Consider the following 24,671-nt stretch of genomic DNA (forward strand, 5'->3'; position numbering starts at 1 on the left):
CAAGAATTCAGGTTTTACCACTGACATTAAAATAATAATAATATAAAAAAAAAAAAATCTTGAACACAAATTCCTCTTTCTAATGGAGGAAGATGGCATGCTGCTCAGGCAACCTTGGACTGCTGGGCTGGATGCTGTGCCACTCTTTAACAAACCTGGCATTTCCACAGGGGGATACCTAGCATTGGTAACAGAATTGGATTTGCAGTAGGATTGTGTTTGTGTGAAAGCGAAAAGAGGAAGCAGAGCTGGCAACATGGGTCTTTAAGTAGTGGATGGTCCATCTAGAATCACTTAAGTTTAGAAAAACCTTGGATTTAAGAGGTGCTGATGGGGACAGGAATAGGACAGACAAATTCAAACAATGTGGTGAAACCCTGATGCCACCACCTGATCTTCCCCTCCCCACTTTTCAAATCCATCACATTCTGCCAAAAACTAAAAGGCATCTTTGTATTTACAGATTTTCAAAACTACCCTGTCTTCTGAAAGGAAGAGGCAGCTGCTGTGAATCAGCTTTACCAGAAGAGAAGCTGTGCTGCTCTGATGTCAGCCAAACAAAAAGCCTTGTTTCTTCTGTCTGTTTATACCTGTGCTGGCCTTCACACAGTCATCATGGCAGCTTTGGCTCAAAGGGCTGAGCTGGAAACAGGTGTAGCTCAATGCTGGGCTCACACAAACTTGGTGCCCCACAGGAGAAACAAACTGGCAGGAATTAAAATTGCAACAAATTAATTCTGCTGTGAAGTCCTAGCTAACATGTTGACAACCCAAGCCCATGCCAGCCCTGTGGCTCCCAGGCCAGCAGTGGGTAGCTGTCAGGTGTTTCCATGAGAAGGGGTCAAGCAGTGACTTGTTGTCCCATTTGCGTGGTATGCTAGCCTGGGTGGTGAGGCCCCTCACTGTCATGGCAGAGAGTTTGGGAGAGATTTTTGGAAATGAGAGATTTTATGCAAATGTAGCTGGACAGCTCAGCAGAAACCATTTAAAAAGTTTACATTTCTGTGATATTTCCTACTCAAAAGTAGAACAAAAAGCCCTTTGAACAACAACAAAAATAAACACTTTCTTCTTTGTGGTTTAATTAATCTACCCTGTATAAAATTGAGCTGGCTGCAAAGAAGAAAATGTACTTCTAAAGATTATTTCTTCCTTGCTATTTTTCCACTCCCCCTTGCATGCACAGGCTTGCTGGAGATCAAGTAGGATTACAACCTCCAATCATGGGATAGAGACCTGTTTAAGAGAGGTCAAGGGTACTATTCAGATGTCTGCACGCTTGGCGTTTGATTATTTTTTATAGAACCAGTAACCAAGTGCACCAGAGGAAAGCTCTCTTACTTTAGGAAAGCTCTCTTACTTTAGGCTGACCGTTTCATTATCTCCAGCAATACTAAGGAAAGGGGGGGGTCCTGTGATTCAGCACAAATACTGAGGTCTCAACAGAACCCCTTTCAACTCTCCAAATATTTAAACCACAGCTAGGTTGATTAAAACTTGAGAAATCTTTATTGTCATACAGGGTTTGTCTTTGCAGTTACAGGGGTTTACCAATTTGTTTAAATTGATGCAATTTTGTTGCCGACAATTGGTGGAGGGGTGCAGAATGTGCTGTTTCAGTTGGGGGCATCCTGCTCAGTTGAAACAGGAGTGTCTACTCACACAAGATACCTGGTGAAATAAACAAAGCACATGCTTCTATTCATTAAATTCCTACTATTTATCCTCAATAAATATAGGTTGCTAGATTTAACACCAATTGAGAGGACAATTGCGATAATAGAATTATACAAATCTACTTTTATTACCCCAAGAAGATGTGAAATTACTTTGGGAAATGCATTAAAGTATTGGACAGAATTTTACAGGAATTTGTCACAACATTTTGCAGGTACATGGCTGGAAAGGAAGATCTGCCTAAAAAAGATAGTAGAGTCTGAGTCAGCTCACAAAACAGCCTTCGGCACCTTCTACAGACTGGTCAGCTACCTGGAGAAGAAAGCTGAAAATAGAAGTAGCTGATGTAATCTAGGCTCCCTAAGTCCCTTAAAGGAGGAGAAATCTAGTTCAAAGAGCTTGCTTCCTGAATGAATCTGGTCTATGACATTTGCAGGTAAAAAAGAAAGAAAAGCACTCTACTTATAAGAATCCACATGATTTTAAAGGTCAACCAATTTGTATTTACAGAGCACCCTATAGTAGATCCTGCTTTGTCAAGTAGGTCTAAGAAAAAGAACATGTTTTCTCCCTCACTTTTTACAGAAACAGAACAGTGACTGAGGTCCAGTGTACAGAAGCCCAGGTAATTTTCAGTCATTGTGTACTGCATAGTATTTGTATTAATGTCTCCCCCAAACATGTTGCATAAAAGAGGCTAGTTAAACATATAGCGTAGAAAGCACTGACCCTCACCCGTGCTTGTGAATACAAAACTCAAAGTATGTTTTCTTAAATGGAGTACTGGTGTGTGGTTGTAGAGACAACATTTTTAGTAAGAGAAAACCTTACACTGAATTGACGTGGCTTAAACTTCTGATGGGGTATAACATTAATTACATTTTTTAAATTAAAAAAAAGTCACATCACTAACTCTGAGGTTAGATTATTTTCCTGAGGAATATCTGTGCAGAAATGGACAGACTACTATCCATTTAATGTTGTATAGTGCTGTTCTTGCACTTCAGAATCATCTGTTATTCTAATATTTAAGTGTTAAGGTGTCTAATCTTTATATTTTGAAAGACTGAAGTGCTGAGAGACACCCACAGTGCAAATTTTGCTATGGCCACTTTTATCTGAAGTAGCAGGTTTCATAGCATGTGGAAAGCTTCCTCTCCTGAGTATGTAAGAAGCACATAAATAAAGTAGAGCAAGATTACTCTAAGTTTGCTGGATCATTTCTTCTAGCCAAGATTTGCTTACACATATAGCAGAATAGTGAATATTGGGCTTGACATGAATAAATGGACATCCTTTGTCTCCCTAACAGTAATTCTTTACTTACTAGTCAACTGCCCGTACCCTCAACAACAAATGTAGAAACGTGACTTCTGCTGCAAAGGCATGTTGAGAATCATCTAATATAGCAGCTCTTCCTTTGACTATCATTTTTCATTTCTAACACTGTAGATTGATAGAGAAGGAATATCACGTTTAGGAACTTTGATTATTTCTCAGCAGACTGAAACCAAAATAAGCTAGGGACTTAATGCCTGCTTTTCAGAGTACTTAGGAAGCTTTCAAGTATGTAATGCTACTAGCTAGGGTAATACTTTCTCTAGACAAACTGAATTATCAATTCCTAAGTTTCTATAAACGGGGTATCAAATGTGTTAAGCACAAAAGACAGAGATATTATTGCTTTCACATTTTTTTCACTTTAGTTGAGGAAACATCCAAATGTGGTCTCAAACAAAAACCAAACTAGCAGTTTAACAGTTGTTTTTCTTTGAGAAATGTGGAACATCTCTTTGCAGTTCCTTTTAGCTTGATGCTACTTCTTTAATTTATCTGTGAATTTACATTGCATATTAGATCCTGCCAGACAGTTTTGGCAGTGGCAGAAGAATGAACAAAGTGTGAAAAAGAAAACAAATGCTCCTATAGTTTACTGTAAGGCAAAGAGGAATATATACTTCTAACCTTTGAAATACAAGAGGCCAGACTAAATATGCTCAGTAATCCCTACAGACATCATTATCTATAAACAGCATCTTATGCTTTCTGAAGCATAATAGTTCATACATGAGACCTCGGCCACAATTGTAGTCTGCATTATAACAATAATTTTAACAGCTGTTGCAAAGTATCCCCTAATGACTCCATTTTCCATGTATGTAACAGTAACTCATCTCACAAATAGTGAATTCATTTTTAATAAGGCTTTAATATTAGGCATATGTTCCCATTATATAGAATTTCAAAAAGAGAACCTCTGACACTATCAGATCAAACTCTTCTGTGAATAGGATTAACTAAAGATTGGAAACTGCTCAATCCAAATGGAGGAAACTTGTTTTCCAGAGCTTCTGATTCCTCAGGGTAGTTTTGCTTTCAGCTTCGTTGTATTCAGTGTCTGAGAAAGCTCTGTCCTTCTTGCACAGGCACTTGTGTAGTTAAACGCAGATCAAATGAGAATGGGCTATGTGCTGTCCCTTATTTTGTGTTATAACAATATTTGCTCTGTCTGTTCTCCAGTCCCAGTGCTTTGAAATAAATAACAATGGTGGTTGGTTGTGATTTCTCTGGAGATATTTGATATTTATTATTAACAGTGGTTGATATATCATGAAGCAGTGGTCTTCTAGGAGAAGCGATTTTTCAAAACAGACTGCTGTCCTATCACCATCACTTTCCAAGGAACAGGAACTTAAGATACAAAAATCGTCTGCAGTTTTCCATAATGTCATGATGCCAGAGCACAAGAACCACAATTCTGCACAACCAGTGTTTTACCTGGAAACAAAGCCATACGTGTGCTTTAAAAATTTGCCTTTACTTGTAATTTCTGATTGCATGACTGCATGTGGAAAGACAATGAAATCTTGCAGATTCAGAATGTAGCTGAACAGCTGGGTCTCATTGCATTAGCAGCGATAAAATCTCAAGAGTGCTTTATTTGTTATTGAGTCTGTTAGATTCCAGCCATACCAAGGATGTGTTTTACTTTCTGTGCGTTGAGAAATAAAAACATGCTGGATGTGACTGACAGAGTACCACATGACTCATCAGTGAAAAGCAGACACTTCTGGGGTGCAACACAGACTCTCTTTGATTTTCAGTCCCTGGTGAGACCTTAAGACAAGAAAGAAATGTATGTGCTGCAATTCTGTTTCAGGGTATGTGTGACTGCTTGTCTTTCTAATATGAGATGCTGCATTCTGAAAATTCCATGTAATAGATGCAAAAGAATTTTGAACAGTAATTTCACTCCTCTGAAATGAAAGAGAAAGATAAAAAAAAAAAAAGTACATCCCTGTAAAGAAAAAAACATCCTAGTTGCAATTTTGTCATCTCTGCAGAATTTCTTATTGAATTTCTGTCCTCCTAGCAGAGCACTGATGAAATCATCAGATACTATTTTTCACAGCCTCCTCAGCAGTCACTATGGCTTCTGTCTTTTGGGAGATCCACAAGGGAAAATGCATGCCTGTCTCATGCAATACATTGACTGGAAAAAGATGAATGAGTGTTTATGAACTGTGCCTTTCCAAGCCATAGCCCTGAGGACAAGGAGAAGCTAGCAATCACCCCTGCATTCCCTCATGTTGGCCAGAGAAAGAACACACCCAAATCTGGTCTGCACAGGCCAGAAGACATTTTTTTTTTTCAGTCTCCTGATGTGCATTTTAAGGTAGAAGTGCAAATTTGTTTGCCTGCTTTGCTTGCCTCACTACTTTCATCACCTCTTTCATGCTTTCAGCCTGTGATGTTTGAGAAAGTGGAAGCAAGATTTATTTGGAAATTTCTGCAACTTGTGATACATGAAAGCTGGAAGGAGAAGGAATGTGAATGAGGATTGCTCCAGTTTAATATAGGTAAATATAATGTGCTGAAGCCCCCTTATAATATGAAGCACGTCACATTAGTAAAGCTCTCTACCATTTCTTCTGTCCTGTCTTTTCTTGTTGCAACTTGTGTTTTCTACTGGATTCAGCTAAGAGCTAATAGTGTTGTGTTGCATATAATGTTGACAGAAGATATCAGTGAGCAGCACTAGGCTTATGCCATAAGTATCTACCTGCCTCTTAATGCTATTTCAAGTCCTACAACAGGTCATGGCAGGGTGCAGAATCTCACCCCTAGTTCTCTCTTCATTCTGTGGACAAAATCTTTAGTTTCTTAGTTTGCTCTACTTTCATCTCCTTTTAACTGTCAAAACATGGTTCAAAATTTCAGCTGTATTTTTAGATTCTATTTGACTCCCACCATCTTCTGAATCATTTTTCCTCACCAGCAAAGCACTGTTCCTGCAGGTCAAACCCTTCTTTCATGCAACATTTCATAAAATATTGTGATACCTTCAGGTATTTCTGATTTCTCATAGGGCAGAGATTCTCTGCAATGTATCAAAGCTCATGACCCAGACTGCTATTGATGTAAACCATCAGAACTTCCATTATCAGTAAGGTGTGTCTCTAATTACTGCTGGTGCTGTGCACTAACAGCTCATTTGGCAGTACAAATTTTATCCATCTGTGTATCAGTGCAAGACTACTTTTCTGTCAGATTAGCAAGAGCATATGAGACAGAACTTGCTGTTATGTGGTACAGCATATTGCCTGGTACCTGGCTTGCATGGTGTCCTGCCTCTGCCCATCTGCCAAGTGCTCTACAGGACGTTGACTTTGTTGCATTGTGGGGATGTGTATAGTAGGTCCCTTGGAAGAAGAATCTGCTACCAATGTTAGCTGCAACATGGGGACAAGTCTTGGGAGAAACACCAAAACTGTCAGGATGCTATTTACATCCAGGCACTGACCAGCCAGTAACATGGTGAAAACAGGAAAAGCCATTTTTACCTCTTTGTTTTCTGTCTGTATTCAGCACTGAGGAACAGGCAGCAACTCTGTGGTAAAAGGGCATTGCTTTGTTATATGAAATTTTGTGACCACTGTAGAAATTCAATTTGTCCTTTCTGTGCATGTGTCTGTTCATCTGTTTAAGAGTTGTCAGCTGCACCAGCCACAGGAAGTTCAGCAGAAAGTATGTGAAATACCTGGGGCAGGGCAGCACTGGATGCCATACTAAGGCTGAAGAGAGAGCATGGTGGGCATACCCTGCCGAGGTGGACAGGCTGGGGAGCCATGGCCGTGACACCAGCCTGGGAGCATGGCATGCAGTAGAAGTACACACTTGGACAGAAGTGGTGGGAGTGAAGAGCCTGAGAGCTGCTCCTTGGCAAAGAGCCTGGTGCTTGGCAGAACACCTAGAAACAAACCAAGACAAAACAGAACTATTCCAAATTTCCAAATCAATGAAGGGACCCACTAAGCAAGGCTTTTATGCTTGGAGTAGTGGTATGCATACTTTCTAGAAGCTAGGCATCTTCTTGTAGCATCTGATTCAGATACTTGACATTGGAAGTATGATCCTGCTCCTCCATAGTCTTCTGTCATTGTATTCTTGTCTTCTTTCTTCCCAATGGAGGATGCAAATTGTCCTTGGACTTGGGGAAACCCACATGCTGTTGAATTTAGGAATTATTCCTGCATCTTAGTTTAAGAAGTGATAATCCTCCTCATGCCATGAAACAGAATAATTCATTACTGACAGTCCTCTTGTGAGCCCAGCTTAGAACCAGTACTCTGCATTGGTTCAGGTCCCTAAGGTGTCTACATGAACATCTGAGCATGGATTTTGTGTCAAACTACATCTTTCCTCAAATTCTCATATTGGACCATGCATGGGAATTCCTTCCTCCCCAAACCAAACAGCTCTGGTACCTCTATCTAGTAATATTGTTGTGGGCTATATCTGAGGAAAATTGTCCTTCATCAGAAAGTTGAAGAAAATCTTCAGAGCTGCACTCTGCACTGTGACCTACTGTTGTTTCAAGCCTGGCTATGACTTTAGGCCAGATTTGGGTTGATTATTTTTTTTTTTTTTTTTTTTTTTTTTTTTTTTAATGGCTAGTTATTGTATTGCATTTTGAGATAGCTAGTCTTAATTGAAGTCATTTGGTAGGAGATTAACAAACCCCCAACTCTGGTAAATTCTTGAGTGAGAGAGTACCTCTGAATCTACTCTTTCAAGGGGCGGGGGGGGAGGGCAGGAGGCGGGGAGAGAGAGAAGTGATATTCAGGTTCCTAAACCTCATATCATTGAAAATGGAAAGGAACCCCTGGGCAGGACGGTGAGGTACCAAGTGTGGAGAAGAACAGAGTACAAGCTAGGGTCACACTGATGAAGATACTCCTTCAGACAACTTTTTATCAGTAGAGTCAGCATTTGACACCCTGCTGTTGTGTTTTTGAGGATGTTAAGTATCCTGTCATTGTTATCTTTATGGAGCCAAGGTCTAAACGTTTTGACTTTGTAGAACTAGGGGTACAGAATTTTACTCTGCTTGAAGCTCTAAATCACCAGGTTCTAAAGAATATCATTTTCTGCTTGCCCCTGCACACCGTAAAAAGGGACAGTAGTTACCTAACTACCTGACTGACTGTCATTAGCTCACACGGTAATTACAGCAACTATTGTTAATTAATAGCATTTCTGGCTAGCTGAAAAACAGGTTCTAGGCTCCACGCCCCTTCCGCTCCCAAAAGGAAGAGTGTGAATTTCATAGGTCCTGAATTGATTTTAAGAGGTTTTAATACATACATTCTTGTATAACAGACTATTAGGGATAGTACCACCCTTCAGATATGCCATATGCATGTATGCATGACTATCAATGAGCTCTTCCTGTGAAATAAAAATGTATACAGGCAGCCTGTTGGCAAAAAAATATCTGAGAAAAAAGCACGGGAAGCCTACTAGTGTTGTGAGAGTTTATTTAGCAAAAAAATGATTTATGTAAAAAGACATGCAGAGACTACATTTATCATGTATCTGTTACCTCAGATATCTCCTCAAGAAGATCCCTTAAAGAAATTGTACAAGTATTTTTAGAACAGCCACTTTGGACAAGCAACATATTAAGTTAGATGAAGTCTAGGAGAAAGATTTGAGGATTAAGAAGCTGTGGACTGCTCCCTTTTTCCTTACTGGTAGGAAGCACTGAAGGATCTGACATTTATACAGGTAAACATACTTTTTACAGTTGATGGACATTTTATTAATGCACATTTCTGTGTTTGAGATCTTAAACACTATACTGGTAAGCATTATAGTTTCCCTTAAGGTCCAAGGGATATCGCTTGAGACCCACTATGAGGTTTCATCAATTATCTCTTCTTTTTTTCTTTTTTTTTTTTTTTTGATTGAGGACTATGGTGAATTAAGATGAGTAACATGCTAAGTGTTCTCAGACAGAGCACTTCAGTTTCTCTCAGCTCTAGGAATAGTTTCCTAATACTTCATTCTGTTTTCTTTAGCTCTTCTTTTTCCTATGAGTTTTTTTTTCCTCTGTACAAATACAGGAAGGAAGATGCAGGTCCAGCCTGTGGTTGCTCAGCTGATGCTTACTCAACTTATAGAGAAAATTTGCCATTAGGTTTTACACCAGCCTACTCTCACAATGAAACAATTAAATAGGTCTCCAAAATAAAACAGAATTCTAGAAAAAGCTCAAAATAAAGCCTTCTGTTTTCAGAGTAGGTATATTGTGTAAACCTAACGTAACTCCTCATGTAACTGGGATGGGAGGTACTTTCTTATTTTTAATTTCAGAGTTGTACAGACTCCTCCAACTCCCCAGGCACCTGCCTCCTTCCCTCCAGGCTCTCGTGGAGAGAAAGGAGATTTTTTGGCCTGAGACAAGAGGCCGGTGCTGTTGGACTCTTACTTTTGAATACAGCTCCTTCTACTTATTCCTGTACGAGCAGTATTCCCCTCATGTTTTATTTTTTTATTTTTTAATCTCAGTTTTCTTTCTTAAAAGATGCATTTAAAACAAAAACAAAACAGAACACCAAGTGAAAATGGTGTTGGGCAGCTTAATGTTTCCTTGATCCCTGTTTAGGTGAGCGTAGCAGTTATTTCTATCTCGGGTGAAATATTTGTGGTATATGCTGGGGACAAGAGGTGTGTTTTAGCACAAGCTGTGCTCCCCCACTGCCAATGGTTATCTTAAAAAGGGGGAAAACAGGAAAAAGAAGGAGACTCCCCTTCACCGTGGGGATCCCCTCACGGGCGCTTCGCCCGGGGCAGCCCCTCAGCGAGTCATGCACCCCCACCCCGTCGTGCCCCGCGCGGCTGCCTGGCGGCGGAAGCCGGAAGCGCGGCGGCGGAAGCGGGGCTCAGCTGGTGGGGGGGTGTCGCAGGTGAAGCTGGGAAGCGCGGAGCCATCTTGGTGCCCGCACCGGGCACCTACTCGCCGCCGCTGCCGTTACCGCGCCAGGACCGCGAACCGCCGCTGGGCCGGGCACGGGAGGGGGCATCCGCGCACGGGGCCCCGGCGACCATGGGCCCCTAGGAGCGCGGGCTCCAGCCGCGGCGGCGGCGGCCGTCTCCGGCGCCCATCGCCTATCGCCGGGCTCTCCCCGCCCGCCGCCCGCGCCCCCATGAGGCTGGAGCCGCTGTCCGCTGGCCGACGGTGACGGTGGCGGTGCCGAGCCGCCGGGAGGCCGCGCTGCCTCCGCCCCGGGGGAGTTTTTACGGCGCCGGGCAGCCGGGGGGAAGTTGGCCCCCGCCCCGCAGGCGTCGCTCCCCCGGACCCGGGCCGCCGGGTGGGTTTTGGTGTACTGAGAGTGAGCAAAGCACGAGCTCAGGGACAGCGGCTCCGCGCCCCGCCCGGCCGGCTCGGGGGCGCCCGGCCCTGGAAGTGGCCGGGCTCCGCGTGTCACACGCGCTGGAAGCACCTCTGCACACCCCAACCCCATCTCCAGGCTCCGATACACGTTGCGGACATACACGTTGTTTTTTTTTAAACTTTTTTTAAACAAAGCGAAACTTGTCTCCTGGGATTTTTTACAAGCGCCCGTTAGTTTGCGATGGTTTCCTGCTTCTCACACTTCAAGACAACACTTGCTCTGTTTCTCCTGGTACCGTAGTATGGGGACCTGAACGGAATCGAGATTTTAAGCATTACACGAGTCCTCAAGTCCCTCCACCTGTTAAAGCGAGCAGTTCTGTTTCTTTTTTTTCCCCCCACGTTGCTTGTCGGATGTGATGGAACTCATGTTTGCCGAGTGGGAGGACGGGGAGAGGTTTTCCTTTGAAGACTCTGATCACTTTGAAGAGGACTCTCTTTGTTCCTTCATCTCTGAGGCAGAGAGCCTTTGCCAGAACTGGAGAGGATGGAGGAAGCAATCAGCTGGACCCAATTCTCCCACTGTCAAAATGAAAGGTTAGATCACACGGTTCCCTCGGGCTGTTCTCTGGACGTGTGGGAGTTGTGGGGTGAGGGGGCGTTGCTGGGTTAGGAGATCTGCAGAAGTACCAACAGTGCAAAGAGAAGTCAAATGCAGGCTAGTTGTGAGGATAACTTTTGAACAAAGACTGAAACTGAGAATTTACTGGGGTTCTTAAGAAAAAGTAGTCTTTTGTGTGACTTTTCATCTGCCTGTTCTCTGTATTATTGTAGTTCTGGTTTTCTGAGTTGATTTTCTGGCTTGCTCTTGGAAATCCAAAAACAACCTTCTGTAAAAAAACCACAAACTTATTTGGAAATAATTATACATAGGTCGGTTCCCAGCTGCACTGATTGCATTACTCAAAGGTTTCACAGAGGTCTTTATAATTGCTGTAAAACTACTCATGTACAGGCATCTCTGTATAGAGCTATCTATTTTTCTCATTCTTTTCTTTAATTTTCTCTTTTCTATTAAAATAACAAACTTTCTTTTGTAGTAGTAAAGCAAGAGGGCCTTACGTCTGTGACAAAAGAATGAGAAAACTGCAGTGTGTCTGCTTCAAAACGGTTGTTTTATTTCTTTTCCTTTGATAAGTCTTGTCTTTTTAATAGCAGACAAAAATAGACAGCATTAGAAATTAAAAAAAAATCTTTATGGTATAGCTACTAAATCTTTGATTTTTTTTTTAATTGAAATGTAATTTGTCTTTTATCGTGATGCATCATGACCCTAGAATTCAGGTGGCGTTTACACTCAGAAGAGCCAGACATACAGTTAACAGAAGTTACACAAGCCTTTTCTGCTCTTCCTTTTATCTTCTTTCTTTTTTTCAGTCCAGCGTCAGTACTTTTCCTGTTACTGCTGACCTTCGTGACCATCAGCTGCCTTGTTAATATCTCCCTATCTGAACTGCAAAGCTTCATTCTCTTCTGAATGTTGGCCTTCCATGTACAGAGAGTGCAATTTATAATGAATTGTGCTGAAATCTGGCAGTGCTATGCTATGGACAAACGTTCACTTGTCACTGGATTAGGACCAGAAAGTACACTTTGCATTAACCATAGGCTTTCCAGAGTAGATGAAGTTCTAAATTTTTAATAAAGATTAGAACTGTCCCTACTCCTAGATATGAAACAGTCTGCATCTGTCAACAAGTCAGTAGAGTTCAGGGTGGGACGGAAACTTTAAAAAAAAAAAAAAAGAGAGAGAGAGAGAGAAATGCTGAATACACACCCAAGGTGGATAGCACTCTGTATCCTGCTCCTGCTGGTGGGATGCACTGGTTTTCATATGGAACATCCTGACGGTGTAAAGAGGGTGAGCAGTGTCGGAATTGTGTTTGTTTTCTTAAGGGTGTAAATCCTGAGATGCAGAAGTAAGGGATGGGCACAGTAAACTTCACGTTGCTTTAAGTCTTGTTGTGTATATTAACTTGTTTGAAAAGAGCTGAAGTTTTGACAACATGCTGCTGTGGAAAATCTGTAGTTCAACAGTGGTGTATGAAACTGGTTTGTATGAGATCAGCAGGTCAGAATGATACTTGGAAAGGTGGTGGTGCTTTAGTTGTCTGCTCTCCAGTGGTTCAGTGTATGATTTTGTGTTTTTCTGGGTCCTGGCCTAGTTCCTTTAGCTCTCTTGACCGAATTAAAAGCAAGCAGCAATTGCTCTCTCTACTGTCATCCAGTTGTTGCATTAAAATGAAAAATTGCTTCAATAGATTGCAGATAATTGCAATCTTTGGTCTCTTTCCTGACATGGGAAACTAAGCAGCTAACATCATATTTGTGATAATTGTCATTATTTACACCATATGGAGATGTTGCTGTTCCAGGTTTTGCAGACCTGTGTAGGCAAAGGTTGCAGTTTTTGTATTTGATTCATACTTTTTAGGTTTTATCTGTAGGGAGACTTAATTCCTTTGTGCTAAAGTTTTGCTTTAACAAGAGAGACATTCTGAAGGGATGCTGTTGCCTGCTATTGAGGCATTTGCTGGCGGACCCAGGCTCTGGTCAGGGTTATTTTGAGAGGTGTGTGAACATGGATTGCTAACTTAATAATTATTTATCCACTCTATGGGTTCACGTATGGTATTACTAACATGGAACACTTGCAGGTACTTTACTATACACAGCATGTTGCCAGTGAGTCTGGTCTGACTTGGAATCTTTCATCATCTGGGATCTGCGTGGATTCCAGAAAGCCTGTACAAATCTAACTATTTTTAACACCTCTTTTTGAGTTGTTTTTTTTTTTTTTTTTTTTGCAGTCAGAATAATAATTTCTGTTAAGAACTTGCTGGATCCTAGGGTTGTCAGTTGTAGTGAGTCTTCTAAAATGTGATAATTCTAAGTACAGCTTGTGTGTTTTTTAATTCCACAGTTTACCATTTTGCAGTGGCCTGTGATGTAGCTGCCTGTGCAAACATGAAATGAGGTTAGACACAGAGAGCTTCGATTTTAAAATCTACAGGAAAATAAGAGGAACTATAATCTGTTAGCATTTTCCTCCAGTTTGGAACTCAGCCTGTGTTTTGATTTGTAATCAGTCAGACAAGTTATGTAATAGAAATGATTTCTAGCTTTTTCAATTGTTTCGAGTTTGTCCTTGTGAGAGTCCAATTCTTCTTTAATTAGTTCAAAGAGAATCCCCTTGAGACTGAGGGAAGTGCTGCTGGCTGAGGATTCTTCTTCTTAAACAAACTAACAAACCACCATCCCCACCACTTGCAGCTTTTTTACTTTTTGCAACATTTTACTTTGTGCTTGGGAGTTTTCTGTATTATGGTTATGCTTACTGCAAATTTAACAATAAGTCTTGTTGCAAATAGAGACAGCGTTCACTACTGAGCTATTTACTTATTTGTTAGTCACTCTGTCAAGGTGCTAGAAAAAATAATGAAAGGTCTTATAATGAAAATAATGAAAAATGTCTAATTTTTTCTAATATGATCCTTGGAACTGAATTCTTTGTAAAATCAAGTATCTTGAGTAGTTGCATCAGAAAAACAGGACTGTAGCTGATTGTTTTCCTTCAACTTGATTTTTACTGGTTTATGATAAATTCCTCATATGTTACTTTCTATAGAGGAGTTTTCTTTTTAAATGTAGGATTGATAATGTAAAGGATGAATGCATTGTGTCCACTTAATGTCCTTGGATTTTGAGACTCCTCACAATTTCCATGGATTCGCCTGCACTGAAATTCCAGACAAAATTTCAGCAAAACATGTCAGTTCTGGGAAAACCAAGAGTCGTTTAGAACTTACTAAATAATTTTGTACCTCTGTTTTAGAAACGGCTTCTTCTCACACTAGGCTTCCTTGATTACTTGTTTTCACCCGTCTTTTTTCATTTTGAGTGAGATAATCCTAGTAATATATTTGACTATACACATCATTGATGAGAAGCTTGCAGTTGTACTACCTGAAGAATGTAACAGGCAGGCTGAATTAATTGCTGAAGTTTATGTGAACAGACGTTTTGAAGAACAATGTCTTTGCAGTGTTTTAAGAACCACCTGCTTCCCCAAGTTGGTTTATGGCTCTAACTCACTTTCTTCTATATCAAGCTACATTTCACCAATTTATCACCTTTCTACCAATGATTTTGCCATTTCCCCAACTTTCTAGATAGTCTTTTGTTCCCTGGAAACCATTCTGAGAGGCAGTATGGTTGTCTGATTTCCCTTCTCACTTTTAAAAATAGCTGCATTTTTTTTTATTGGCAATTGAAATCAGCCTGGTATACCTGCAAAGGTTTTGTCATCAGTTATGATGACAATATATGAGTATTTTTTGCAACAGAGGTCTTAGAGTGCGTGTTGAAGTATGCTCCAAACCCACCACGCCTTTGTTTCTTCTTGAAAGTGTCTAAGCTTTTTCCCACCCATAGTCTTTTACAGTTTCTGAAGCATCAGTGTTTACCACTTAAGAAGTTGCTGTAAATACTGTAGGATTGCTAAATAATGTGTTCACAATACTTTCTGCTCAGTTTGCATTTATTCATTCACACTGCTTATATTGGAAGTGTAATAATGAGTTGCATTGAAACTGTAATCAATAGTGATTATAGTGCTAAAGCTTGATCTTTTTTTCTTTCCTTTAACCGCTGCCTACCATATGGCAAAAACCCCTTAAACTAAACTAAGAACTGATGCAGGCAGTAATCTCTTACAAAATATTCTTGTTATCCAGCCCCAGAAAATTTGTGTACTTCCAAACTGTTAGGAATGCCCACAATGTTAAGTACCGGGCACAGTGCCTCAAAAATACAAGCCATAGTGAGGGAAAGGTTGGCAGAGAATAGGCAGAGCCTGAGGTATGGATGTGATCAGTTTAGAGAGACAACCTGATCAAAGCTGGAACAGTGTCTACACTGGAAAAATGGCAGTGACTGATTTTCATTCATTTATAAGGACAAAGAATAAATAGCTTAGAGAGCAACACTTCTTTCTCAGGATTGCCAGTAACAACTTAAGTTAAAATTAACCCTTGCTCAAAGAGCAATTCAAAATCAAAAACAAACCAAAAGACTAAACCCAACAACAAAACAAGAAAAACCCATACTCCCTTTCAAATTTATACTGTGCTCTTCAGACTCTTGTTCTTTGTTGAGAAGAGTGTTGGTGTCATCCAAAGTATCCACTCAGAGCCTGAGGAATCTGGAAATGAACACTCCATGGTTTGCTGCAGTTTTGTTGCTGACTGTTACTGAGTATTATGGCTGCAATTGATTTTTTTCTACTTTATTTGTGCCTCTGGTATTGAGAAGGAGCTTATGTAATCAGCTTGTACTTCTGGGAGATACAGATGTAATGCATCTTATTTGTGTGTGTTTTTTAATGTAATATAATGTGACAAATCTGTTTTAGCTCAAATATCTATTATAATATGTCCAAGTTCGCTGATAACATTAAAAAAAACAATAACCGTTAAACAAGAGTATTGTATAGCTGCCCAATGAGTTTCTTCATAGGAATTAAAAATCTGAATGTTAGTGAGAAGATATTGCAAATGCTTATGAAATGAGTGGAGATTAGCTGTCCAAAGAGGAAAGGTAACATGAAAGTGAAGGCTTAGCTCCTAGTAGAAAATAGGTTTCTCTATATTTTCTCACTCTAGTAAGTGGATTTCTCCTGTTTTTGTACTCTATCCCATTATGCATAGTGATTGGTAGTGTTGACTAACTGTATAGCAGCAGCAAAAGTACAAGTTGAGGGTTGTGCAGAGGTTGTGCAAGGTGCAAAAGTGATGTCAGTTCATTAGAGCTGAAGGTACTGAAGAAACTCTGGAGACTGCCATTTATCAAGACTGATTGGCGTAATTAAATGCACCGCTTCAGAGCAGGGATGCAGATTTCAGAAGCTGTCTAGAAGTTTCTACTAAACAAAAATTTGTTTCATAAAGCAGTGATACCTCTGTCTTTTGGGAGGATGACAAGCTGAATGACTCTCACACATTTGCCACTTCTTTTGCATTTTCCTGAGCCTTTTTGAGATAACTGCAAGTGTGTACCCTTCTCTTCAGGGATGGAATTGGGGAAACCACGTAAAGAAGCTATCAGGAAAAGATGTACCTTTACTACTGCAATTTTAAATGGCCAAATTTAACTGGTGTCACTCTGTGGCTGTCTTCTGACCTCTTCCTTTAAACAAGCTTCTCCTCATGAGAAATCTTGCACGTTCTTTCCATATTTTAATGTCTCATCGTTGTACGGGGAGGCCTTCCTGATTCCCAGGGATTTTTCTTTTTGTGTTTGTTTTCTCTCTCCTTTCACCTTGTGTTGCTGAATGACCAGAGATCACAGGTCCTCTCTTTGAATTTCAGGTAGACTGAAGCTATAGTGGTTCTTCTCTGTGACATGCTCACCTCCAGGGAAGCAATGACAAGGATTCAGCTTTGATTCTAGGCTCTGGATCAAGCTCTCTTCCTTTGTTTCTTATCCATGTCTTTATATCCACCATCCTTCCCACCATTTTATTTTTCTTTGACCTGTCCGTTATTGCTAAAGTTTTTTTTTTTTTTTTTTTTTTTCATGTAGTTAACTAACTCTTTCCTGAGGTAAAAAACAAAGTGAAGACAAAAGCACCTCAAGCTACACTTCATGCTTGAAGTATGTGGTTATCTGGACAAATTCATTTGACAATGAAATGCAAATGTCTTTCATTGATTATTTTACTCAGGATAACACAGTTAAAACAGCATTTTCTTTTAATGCTTATACATGTGTTTCTTGCATAAGTCACTTCTTTGAATGCTGACAGCAAAAGTTGTTTTCTCCATTAAATTAATGTGTTTGAATATTTGTATGATCTGGTGCTGCAAGCAGGAAGAACAAGTGGGAGACTAATTATGTGTGCCTTACAGCCACTGCAGAGAGCCTTGTGCTTTGAGCCGTGCCCCCCCTGCGTGTCTGGGGTCACCCATTAGAGAAGCCATGGGGAATGAAACTGAAAATGTTGGTGCTGCTTCTGCAGTGTTGCTGATTATGTCAGGAGCAAAAGAGACCAGATTTTTCTTTTTCCCCTGATAATTCTTAAAAAGTACAGGAGAAGATGTAATTTCTGCCCTAGTGTAAACCTTGGGAGATTTAAAATTAGAGCTTGGCTACTCACAAGATGCATCTTCATTTGTAGGCAGATCACTCAATTTCAAAACCTGCATTTTCTGTGTCTGCTTTTGAAGAGTTAACATCCTACAATGGGGGTGAATCTTTGCGACTCTTCACTTGACCATTGGAGATCTTTCTGCAAGTTGCTGAGTTCAGAAAGTGATGGGAGCTTTCAGAAGCCAGGCAGGCTTGTTCACTATGCAGAAGTGGCCTGGTAGCTTCATAAATTGCATTCGGCTATCGTCAGCTTCATACACCTCTTACTCTGTAGTGGTGTTGCTTAATATAGTGGCATGATCTTTGTGTTTGAAGAGGCACCGGTTAAATGCAGTTTAATATGCAGGTTTACAAGTCTGGAATTGCAGTTCTGTTTGAGGAACAGCAGTAAAGTCATAACATAACCTGTGTATGGAAAAATAGCACCTTTTGTGCAGTATAAATTTCTTGTGTCTTTGGTGAGAAAAGAAGAAGTGAGAAAAGAAGTGAACTTGTGTAGTAACTATGGTAAAGTTCATTTTTAAGCAAATATAAATTCAGTAATTACAGCTATGAAAGTTTGGTAGAAGATTAGGAATGGTTTAAGTACTTAAATGGATATTCATTTTCAGAGTAACTGAGAAAGCTGCTTTTTGTACAGCATACTTTATGAACCTTTGCTTGGTTTTGATGCCCAGTTTTTTAAAAGAGTTAAGTTACTCTACAAGCTCCCAAGTGTAACAAAGGTGCCCTTACATGTTTTAAACTTGCACAGAATTGAAGGGAAATGTGTACATATTACTGTAACTTGGTTTAGTGAGTGGGAGAGTGGTTTCTTGTCCGTAGCAAGTTATTGATACTCAGTGGTTGCTGAGTGATACAACTTATTCCAGTATGTTGAGAAAAAGATAACACGGTTGAATGTTAAGAAATATGAACCAGAAATAAATAAATAAAAGTAAATGGCAAGGATCATAGGGTGGTCTTTTAAACAAACAGATAAAAAACCCCTCTTCCTCCCTGCAGTATACCTTTGAGGGAATAGAAATGGACGTCAGTGATTGACCAATATCTTGTACACCAGTTATAAAACTGGGAACAGAAACCATCTCCTTTTAATTGTCTGGTGTCCTAGTTATTATACAGTACTTTGTTCCAGGGGAAGAAAGGAATGTACAGCTTCAAAAGATGTTTTACATACTTTATTGAAGTTTTGGAGTAAATGTTTGTCTGATTAAAATATCTATAATTAGTTTTGATATGTTTTTTTTCATATCGTTAAGTAAAAAGTCAGAGAGTCAAAACAAATTTATTCTTTAGCTCTTAAAGTGTAGACATCTCTTTAAGATTTTTTTCTTTACCAACAGCTTTTTTCTGTCACCTATCCAATTGTAAGACTAAAAAGCAGTTGTAAAGGTAATTTAAAACGGTGTCATGGCTAAATGTTAATTTTCAACTTTATTTTAACGCACTTTATTTGTATTAAGCTCTTTCCTCCCTCCTTCTCTTTTGCGACCCCTTTCTAAACACTTCAAAAGTAAAATTGAAAGCACATATATATCAACTGTTTAAAACATTAGGATTTTTTTTTTAAGATTAAAGAACAGTGATGCATAATATACAAAATATTTAAAATGTTAGTTCTAATTTTAAAATACCATATCACACTTTTCTAAGTTTCCTCTTCTGATCCTGTAGTCTGGGGCCAGAAGCATAGGGTTACCAACCAGAAGATTCTCATACTCCTTTGAATTTGTGTGTTTTTTGATGCGTCCTTTTTGGTTTCTTCATCTGTGGAATGGCAGTAACATTCTGGCAAGGCTATGGATTGTGCCTCACTAGTTTTCCAACATTTTTATCAGAAAACACTGAAACTGGAATCTTTGAACACATTTTTTGACGGTGCTTTAAAAGTTAAGGGCATGGCTTATGGAAAGTCTGTCATTTTTAGTATGTTTAATTCATTTATATTTGCTTACATACATCTGGAAACATAATGTCTTCTAAAAGAATGAAACAAAGGAACTGTCTCAGGCTATACTTGTTACATAAAGTCTTCTGGAATTGCATATTTTGAGAAAAATAATGCTGTGAAAAATATGTTTTTAATGAAATAGTATTGCTATGAATTATTAGTGTTTCTAGGTTGCTCCAACAAAACATAAAAAAGGAGAAAATGTAAGTATTGAACAGTATAAACTAGGTCAAACATGTTTAAGATGCATTATATTCAGCGAGCAAATCTTTGTGCTGATTTTTCTGTATTTAAATAAAACTCTGTTGTTAAATCGGCAGCACTGAAAAAAATTGGAAATTAAGACATTCTCTTTTCACAGAAGAGGGAAACCTGAAAAGGTTGCAGGAATAGTGTCTTTAAAGAAATTCATAACATCCTCATTTGGCTGCTGCAGGCAGTAGACCCGAGTGTTATTTCCTGATGCCTCGATGACTTTTATGCCTTTCTTTGGTCCACTAGGTTTAGTTTGTGGCTGTGAGACAAATAGTAGAGCTTTCAAGCTCCTTTTTTTGTATGAGATTGGCATGTACAAGAAAAGGAAAGGATAAGATAGAGGGAGGATGAAAAAATCTGTCTTCAGAAGAAATCCTGTTTGTCCATGGGAGAGAAGTTGGATGATGTCATGCAGGAGAAGGGAGAATAGATTCAACAAAATGAAAGAGGAGGTCAGAGACACCCTCCCAAAAAACAGGAGAAAAGTCCACATTTTTTACAAAAATGTAAATCGTGTGCTAAAAGAAGTATTACACAGAATTTGTCTGCAAGCAATGAGAATATTTACAGGAGGGCATCCAGCCATATTTAGACCTCACGAGTTAAGACATTTACTGAGGTGGGCTGGTGAGCACCTGCGCCACCAATTCTGGCTTCCTCTTCATTTAGAGAGGAGAAAAATGGAAGTAGGTGATGATCATTCTTTGCCACCCAGAAGTACTGGTAAACAGGAGTAATGCACTGGTGGAGCTCTGAAAATGAAAACACTGATGTTTTAAAATCTAATTAGTATAGTTTTTTGTTCCCACCCCCCTTTTTTTTTTTCCATATAAACTGGTGCAAAAAGTTAATTGCCGCTTTTTTGTTCATTAGGCTAAAGATTGTTAAAGATCCAGCTTTGAGCATGTCTCCCCAGCCAGAATTCAAGAATGGAAAAAGTGAGGTGGCCTTAAAATGAATGTAGCCAAGTTACCATCTGGACTCTTTTGTAGATAGGTTCATTAAAACATGCCTACGTGTAGCCGAACCGTTATTACTGGCATCTTGTCAATGTATGTGACAGATTCCTCTTTGACATACAAAAAAATTTGCTGAAGCTCTGAACATTGAATGTTGTGTGACCTTACGGAATCTGTCCATGTCCTGTTTCTTGTGTTTGAAGGGCTTCAGCTTTTACAGGTCTTGATATATGTTCAAATTTGTCTGACTTCATGTATTAACAAAATGTTATTCTTGAGACTTAACCTTTATTTATTTATTTTTCCTTTGTAATATCCCTGTACTAGAATTCTTACTTGATAAATTTGCATCTGGCCCATCCTCTGGAGAATGTACAAACACGAATCCTTGTTAATCTGTGTTAGAGGCTAAATCAAGAGCTTGATGATGGCTTGAATGCCTAACTTCGGTGCTTTTAGGAAGCGCTGATGGCTGTTGTAAAAATTATTGTTAAGTATTTGACATTTAAGCTTCATTGTAGTCCTGCTGCTAAGTTAAGATGTAATTAATAGCTCTAAAAATGAAATGACTACTTGTTATGAGAATCTAATACCTTGGTGAAGTCTGTAGGGCATCATTTAATAATTCTCTTGAGCTGTTTACAGTTTCTTCTGCATATTATGTGTAATTACATTTGCTACCTCATATTTAGGTCAGTTGATGCTGAGACGGGAGAAAAAGGGAAAAGCAGCTGTAAATGCATTTGCTGGAGCTAGCTGGATGGGCCAGGTGTGAAAATATTTGCAACTTACACTTGCATATAACTTTCGTGCATGGTTTGAAGGGAAGGTGATCTGACACAGATAAGTTAGTTGTATTTGACCCTGAATGCTTTTGGAAGTTTTCATTGACTAATGGATTGCTTTTAAAGCAGTCGTGTACGGGGTCAGCTAAGCTGCTTAACCTTCTCAAGGACAGGGAGTTAGTGTTCCCTTACTGGTTATGAGCAGCAAATGCTTCAAGACTTCTGCAGATATTTTCAGAAGATGGTTGACTTTGCTTCAGTCTTGTGATGTTGGAAATATCTTGGAAGGTATTGCCCATCTGACTAAGCAAATTCATGCAGTGGATTGTATTTAATCAGTGCCTCACAGCTTTCTTGTGTTGCATTTGTCATTATTTTTGTGCACTGAAAATGATAGATGTACTTGTAATTAGTTCCTCCTCTGTGAACATTGTGTAGCAGCTGGCTTGCTCCTGTATTCCTCGAGACTCAGCTTTGTGTCGAGGCGGCTTCTCTGCCCTTTTGTTCCCTCTCCAGGGGAGGGGAGGGAGGGAAGTGGAAGAGAAGTCATTTCTTGTTAGAGGGGGAACTTTTTCCAACTGCAGGATACCAAGGAATGATCAGACAGATGCCTTACTTCTAGTGAGAGGAAATGTAATTGCTGAGGGATGGAGAGCTTGAGGAAGGCTGGGGACTGCTGTCTTTGGGAGCTTGTGTCCTGCGGCAGCACTTCGCACCAGTCACAGGCTGCTGTGCTGCACCTCTCAACTGCAGTGGGAGACCCTAGAGTTGAGGGATAGCATTGAGTGGGCTTTGTAACCTCCCATAAAGCTGTAGACCCAAGGTTAGATTTGGGGGAGGTTTTAACAAAACCAAAGGAAGTAAAAATAGGAGTCAGGTGAGAGTTTTTCTGAAACATTTAGGTATCAAACTTCTTTTGACTCCTATCTGTGGAAACAGTTTTTTAAACCTGTAATGGTTTTGCATTGGTGATACTAAAAGGTGGTATCTTCTTTTAGGTTCTGACAGATGTTTAATTAATTTTTTTCACCCTAGAAATGAGAATGCCTCATCCTTGATCTGTTCTTTTCAGCCAATAACTTTCCCATAAGCCTAATAAAATTGGCCTGATCTCATTCTGATAATGCTCAGTAATGCAGCACTTCAGTGTTTGCCAGTGCATTTGTTTGGAGGCCAAGCGATATTTAGGCATAGGAAAAAGCTGGTTAGAGATTAATTTTGCATGTAATACTTAAGGATAGATACTAATGGTAGAGAGCAACACATTAAATACTGTGTGTTGCATGGTGTTTTGTGTGACATCCTTTCAGCATTAGAAAACATATCAATACTTCTTGATACAGATGCTCAGCTGGGATGCAGTCTGGGTTTTTGATTTGTGTTTGTCTTCCACTGTCTGTGTTCAGAATAATATCTGGTCCCTGGTGGTCTTTGTAACTTGCTTGTTTGTTGTCGGCCACACTGGTTAATTCTGAAATCTGAGATTATAAAATACTTTGTGCGGGGTAGAAGTGGAAATAAGTGGTGGCACTGAGCCTTCCTTTCAGGAAACAGAGGCTGTTTGATCTCTGTGCTCTGAATGCACAATGCAGGTTATGCAGTGTGCTTCTGCATGGAGTGCGAGGGGTAACAGCGCCGGGAAAATGACGTAGCCTGCAGCTGATCTGCTTCATCAGCTGTGGAGTTATTCTGAATACGAGCTGCCCAATTTGTTGTGAAACCTTGGCCAGCACTGGCATGAATACAGTGTTTTGTAGCACTGTCTGTCTTTCTTTACAAAAATCTGCTGTTCATTTTAGGTTTTCTAACAGCTGTCAGTTGCTTGCTCAGGCTGCTCTTTTTTTGAAATGAGTTCTATTTTTTTTTTTCAGGGAGGGAAACAGAAGGGCGAAGGGTGATTGGATTAAGAACTTTCTTGTCTGCATTTCCAGAGGAGGTTGTCAAGTTGTGAATGCTGCATTGCCTGCCTAATGCTGGTATTACAGTTTTTGGACCTCAGTCATGTTAGAGTAGGTGAGAGTTGAGAGAAGAGCTTGCTGATATTTTGTTCTTGAGATTCAGAGCTTATGGAGAGACAAACAGATCTCATCTCACATAAGGCATCAGCATAACATCAGATACTCCAATTTCATCAGTGCAGCTCTGTGCACAAGATTTTCACAGTCATTGCACAGGTGAAGTAATAGAGTTAAATGGAAAATACAGCTTTCCGTTCTGATCTGGTTTTGACTTGCGTTTGGAGAGATTCTAACATGCTGAGAGCAGATGCTTTCACTAGGTACTTTGTATGTTTTTGCAACAAAATTTTATGTGAACTGTGAGGCAGAACTTAAGTGACTAGAATCTTAGGAGTTCGAGTTTAGTGATGGAGGAAAGTTCAGGTTTTTTTGTCCTGGAGTTTAGAAGTCATGGATTTTGGTTTCACCTTTATCTCCCCCCCTTTCTCTATCAAACATCTTTTTGGTTATTAAATATAATGTGTAGCTTTACACCTTTGCCTTGTCCAGTGGTTCTGATGATTGAATCAAGTATTCTTTCTAGAGATCTGGTTTCCAATATGTGAAGAGTATGTTAACTATGATGCTTTAAGGACATGAGGACAAGTTAGTAAGGAAGGAAAGTAAATCTCTCTTCTTCAGCCAGCTGACCTTTGGAGTGCAGAAAAAGTTTTCATATGTGTGGCTCTTCTTCAGCCTAGAAAGTGCAAGAGGACCTTTGAGGGTTATCTACTCAGCAATTAAAGGTTACTTGGACATACTGAAACTCTTTAGTCATGGTCACCAGTGGTGAAAAAAGGAGTAACAGAACAGAAGTGATTATTTTTCTTATTAACATGTCATAGTGCCCTGAAGAGAGGATTCCTTCAGATATTTTGTCTCTGAAAGTATTCTTCCTGACATAGGAAACTACAGATGAAGTTGGGAGGGGTAGAAGTGAACAGCTGCTCCAAAACAGTGTATTGAGAAGCTTGCCTCCATCTTCATGCACATTGTAGCTTCTTCTTGTGAGGAGCTGCTTCTTGCATCATTTTCTAAAAAGTCCTGTAGCAGAAAGCATCAGCCTTTTTCTTCTGGTTTAGGTCTGTTCAGCAGTCCTAAGACTGCCCCAGATCTTCCCTGGACACGGAAAGCCCACCTGATTAACACGTGGCT

The 24,671-nt window shown here is 39.8% G+C and overlaps 1 protein-coding gene across 3 annotated transcripts in view; it reads left to right on the plus strand.

Annotated features, from left to right (window-relative positions):
• Positions 1–9,900: 9,900 nt before the first annotated feature.
• The window catches only part of ZSWIM8 (zinc finger SWIM-type containing 8), a 67,953-nt gene continuing 53,182 nt past the window's right edge, over positions 9,901–24,671 (plus strand). For all 3 annotated transcript variants that reach the window (XM_040564460.1, XM_040564461.1, XM_040564462.1), the window contains exon 1: positions 9,901–10,954. In XM_040564460.1, coding sequence (XP_040420394.1) covers positions 10,777–10,954 — 178 coding nt within the window. In that variant the 5' untranslated portion in view covers positions 9,901–10,776. The remainder of the gene's footprint in view (positions 10,955–24,671) is intronic.

This window comes from Cygnus olor, chromosome 7 (genome assembly GCF_009769625.2).
Source record: "Cygnus olor isolate bCygOlo1 chromosome 7, bCygOlo1.pri.v2, whole genome shotgun sequence".
NCBI lineage: Eukaryota > Metazoa > Chordata > Aves > Anseriformes > Anatidae > Cygnus > Cygnus olor.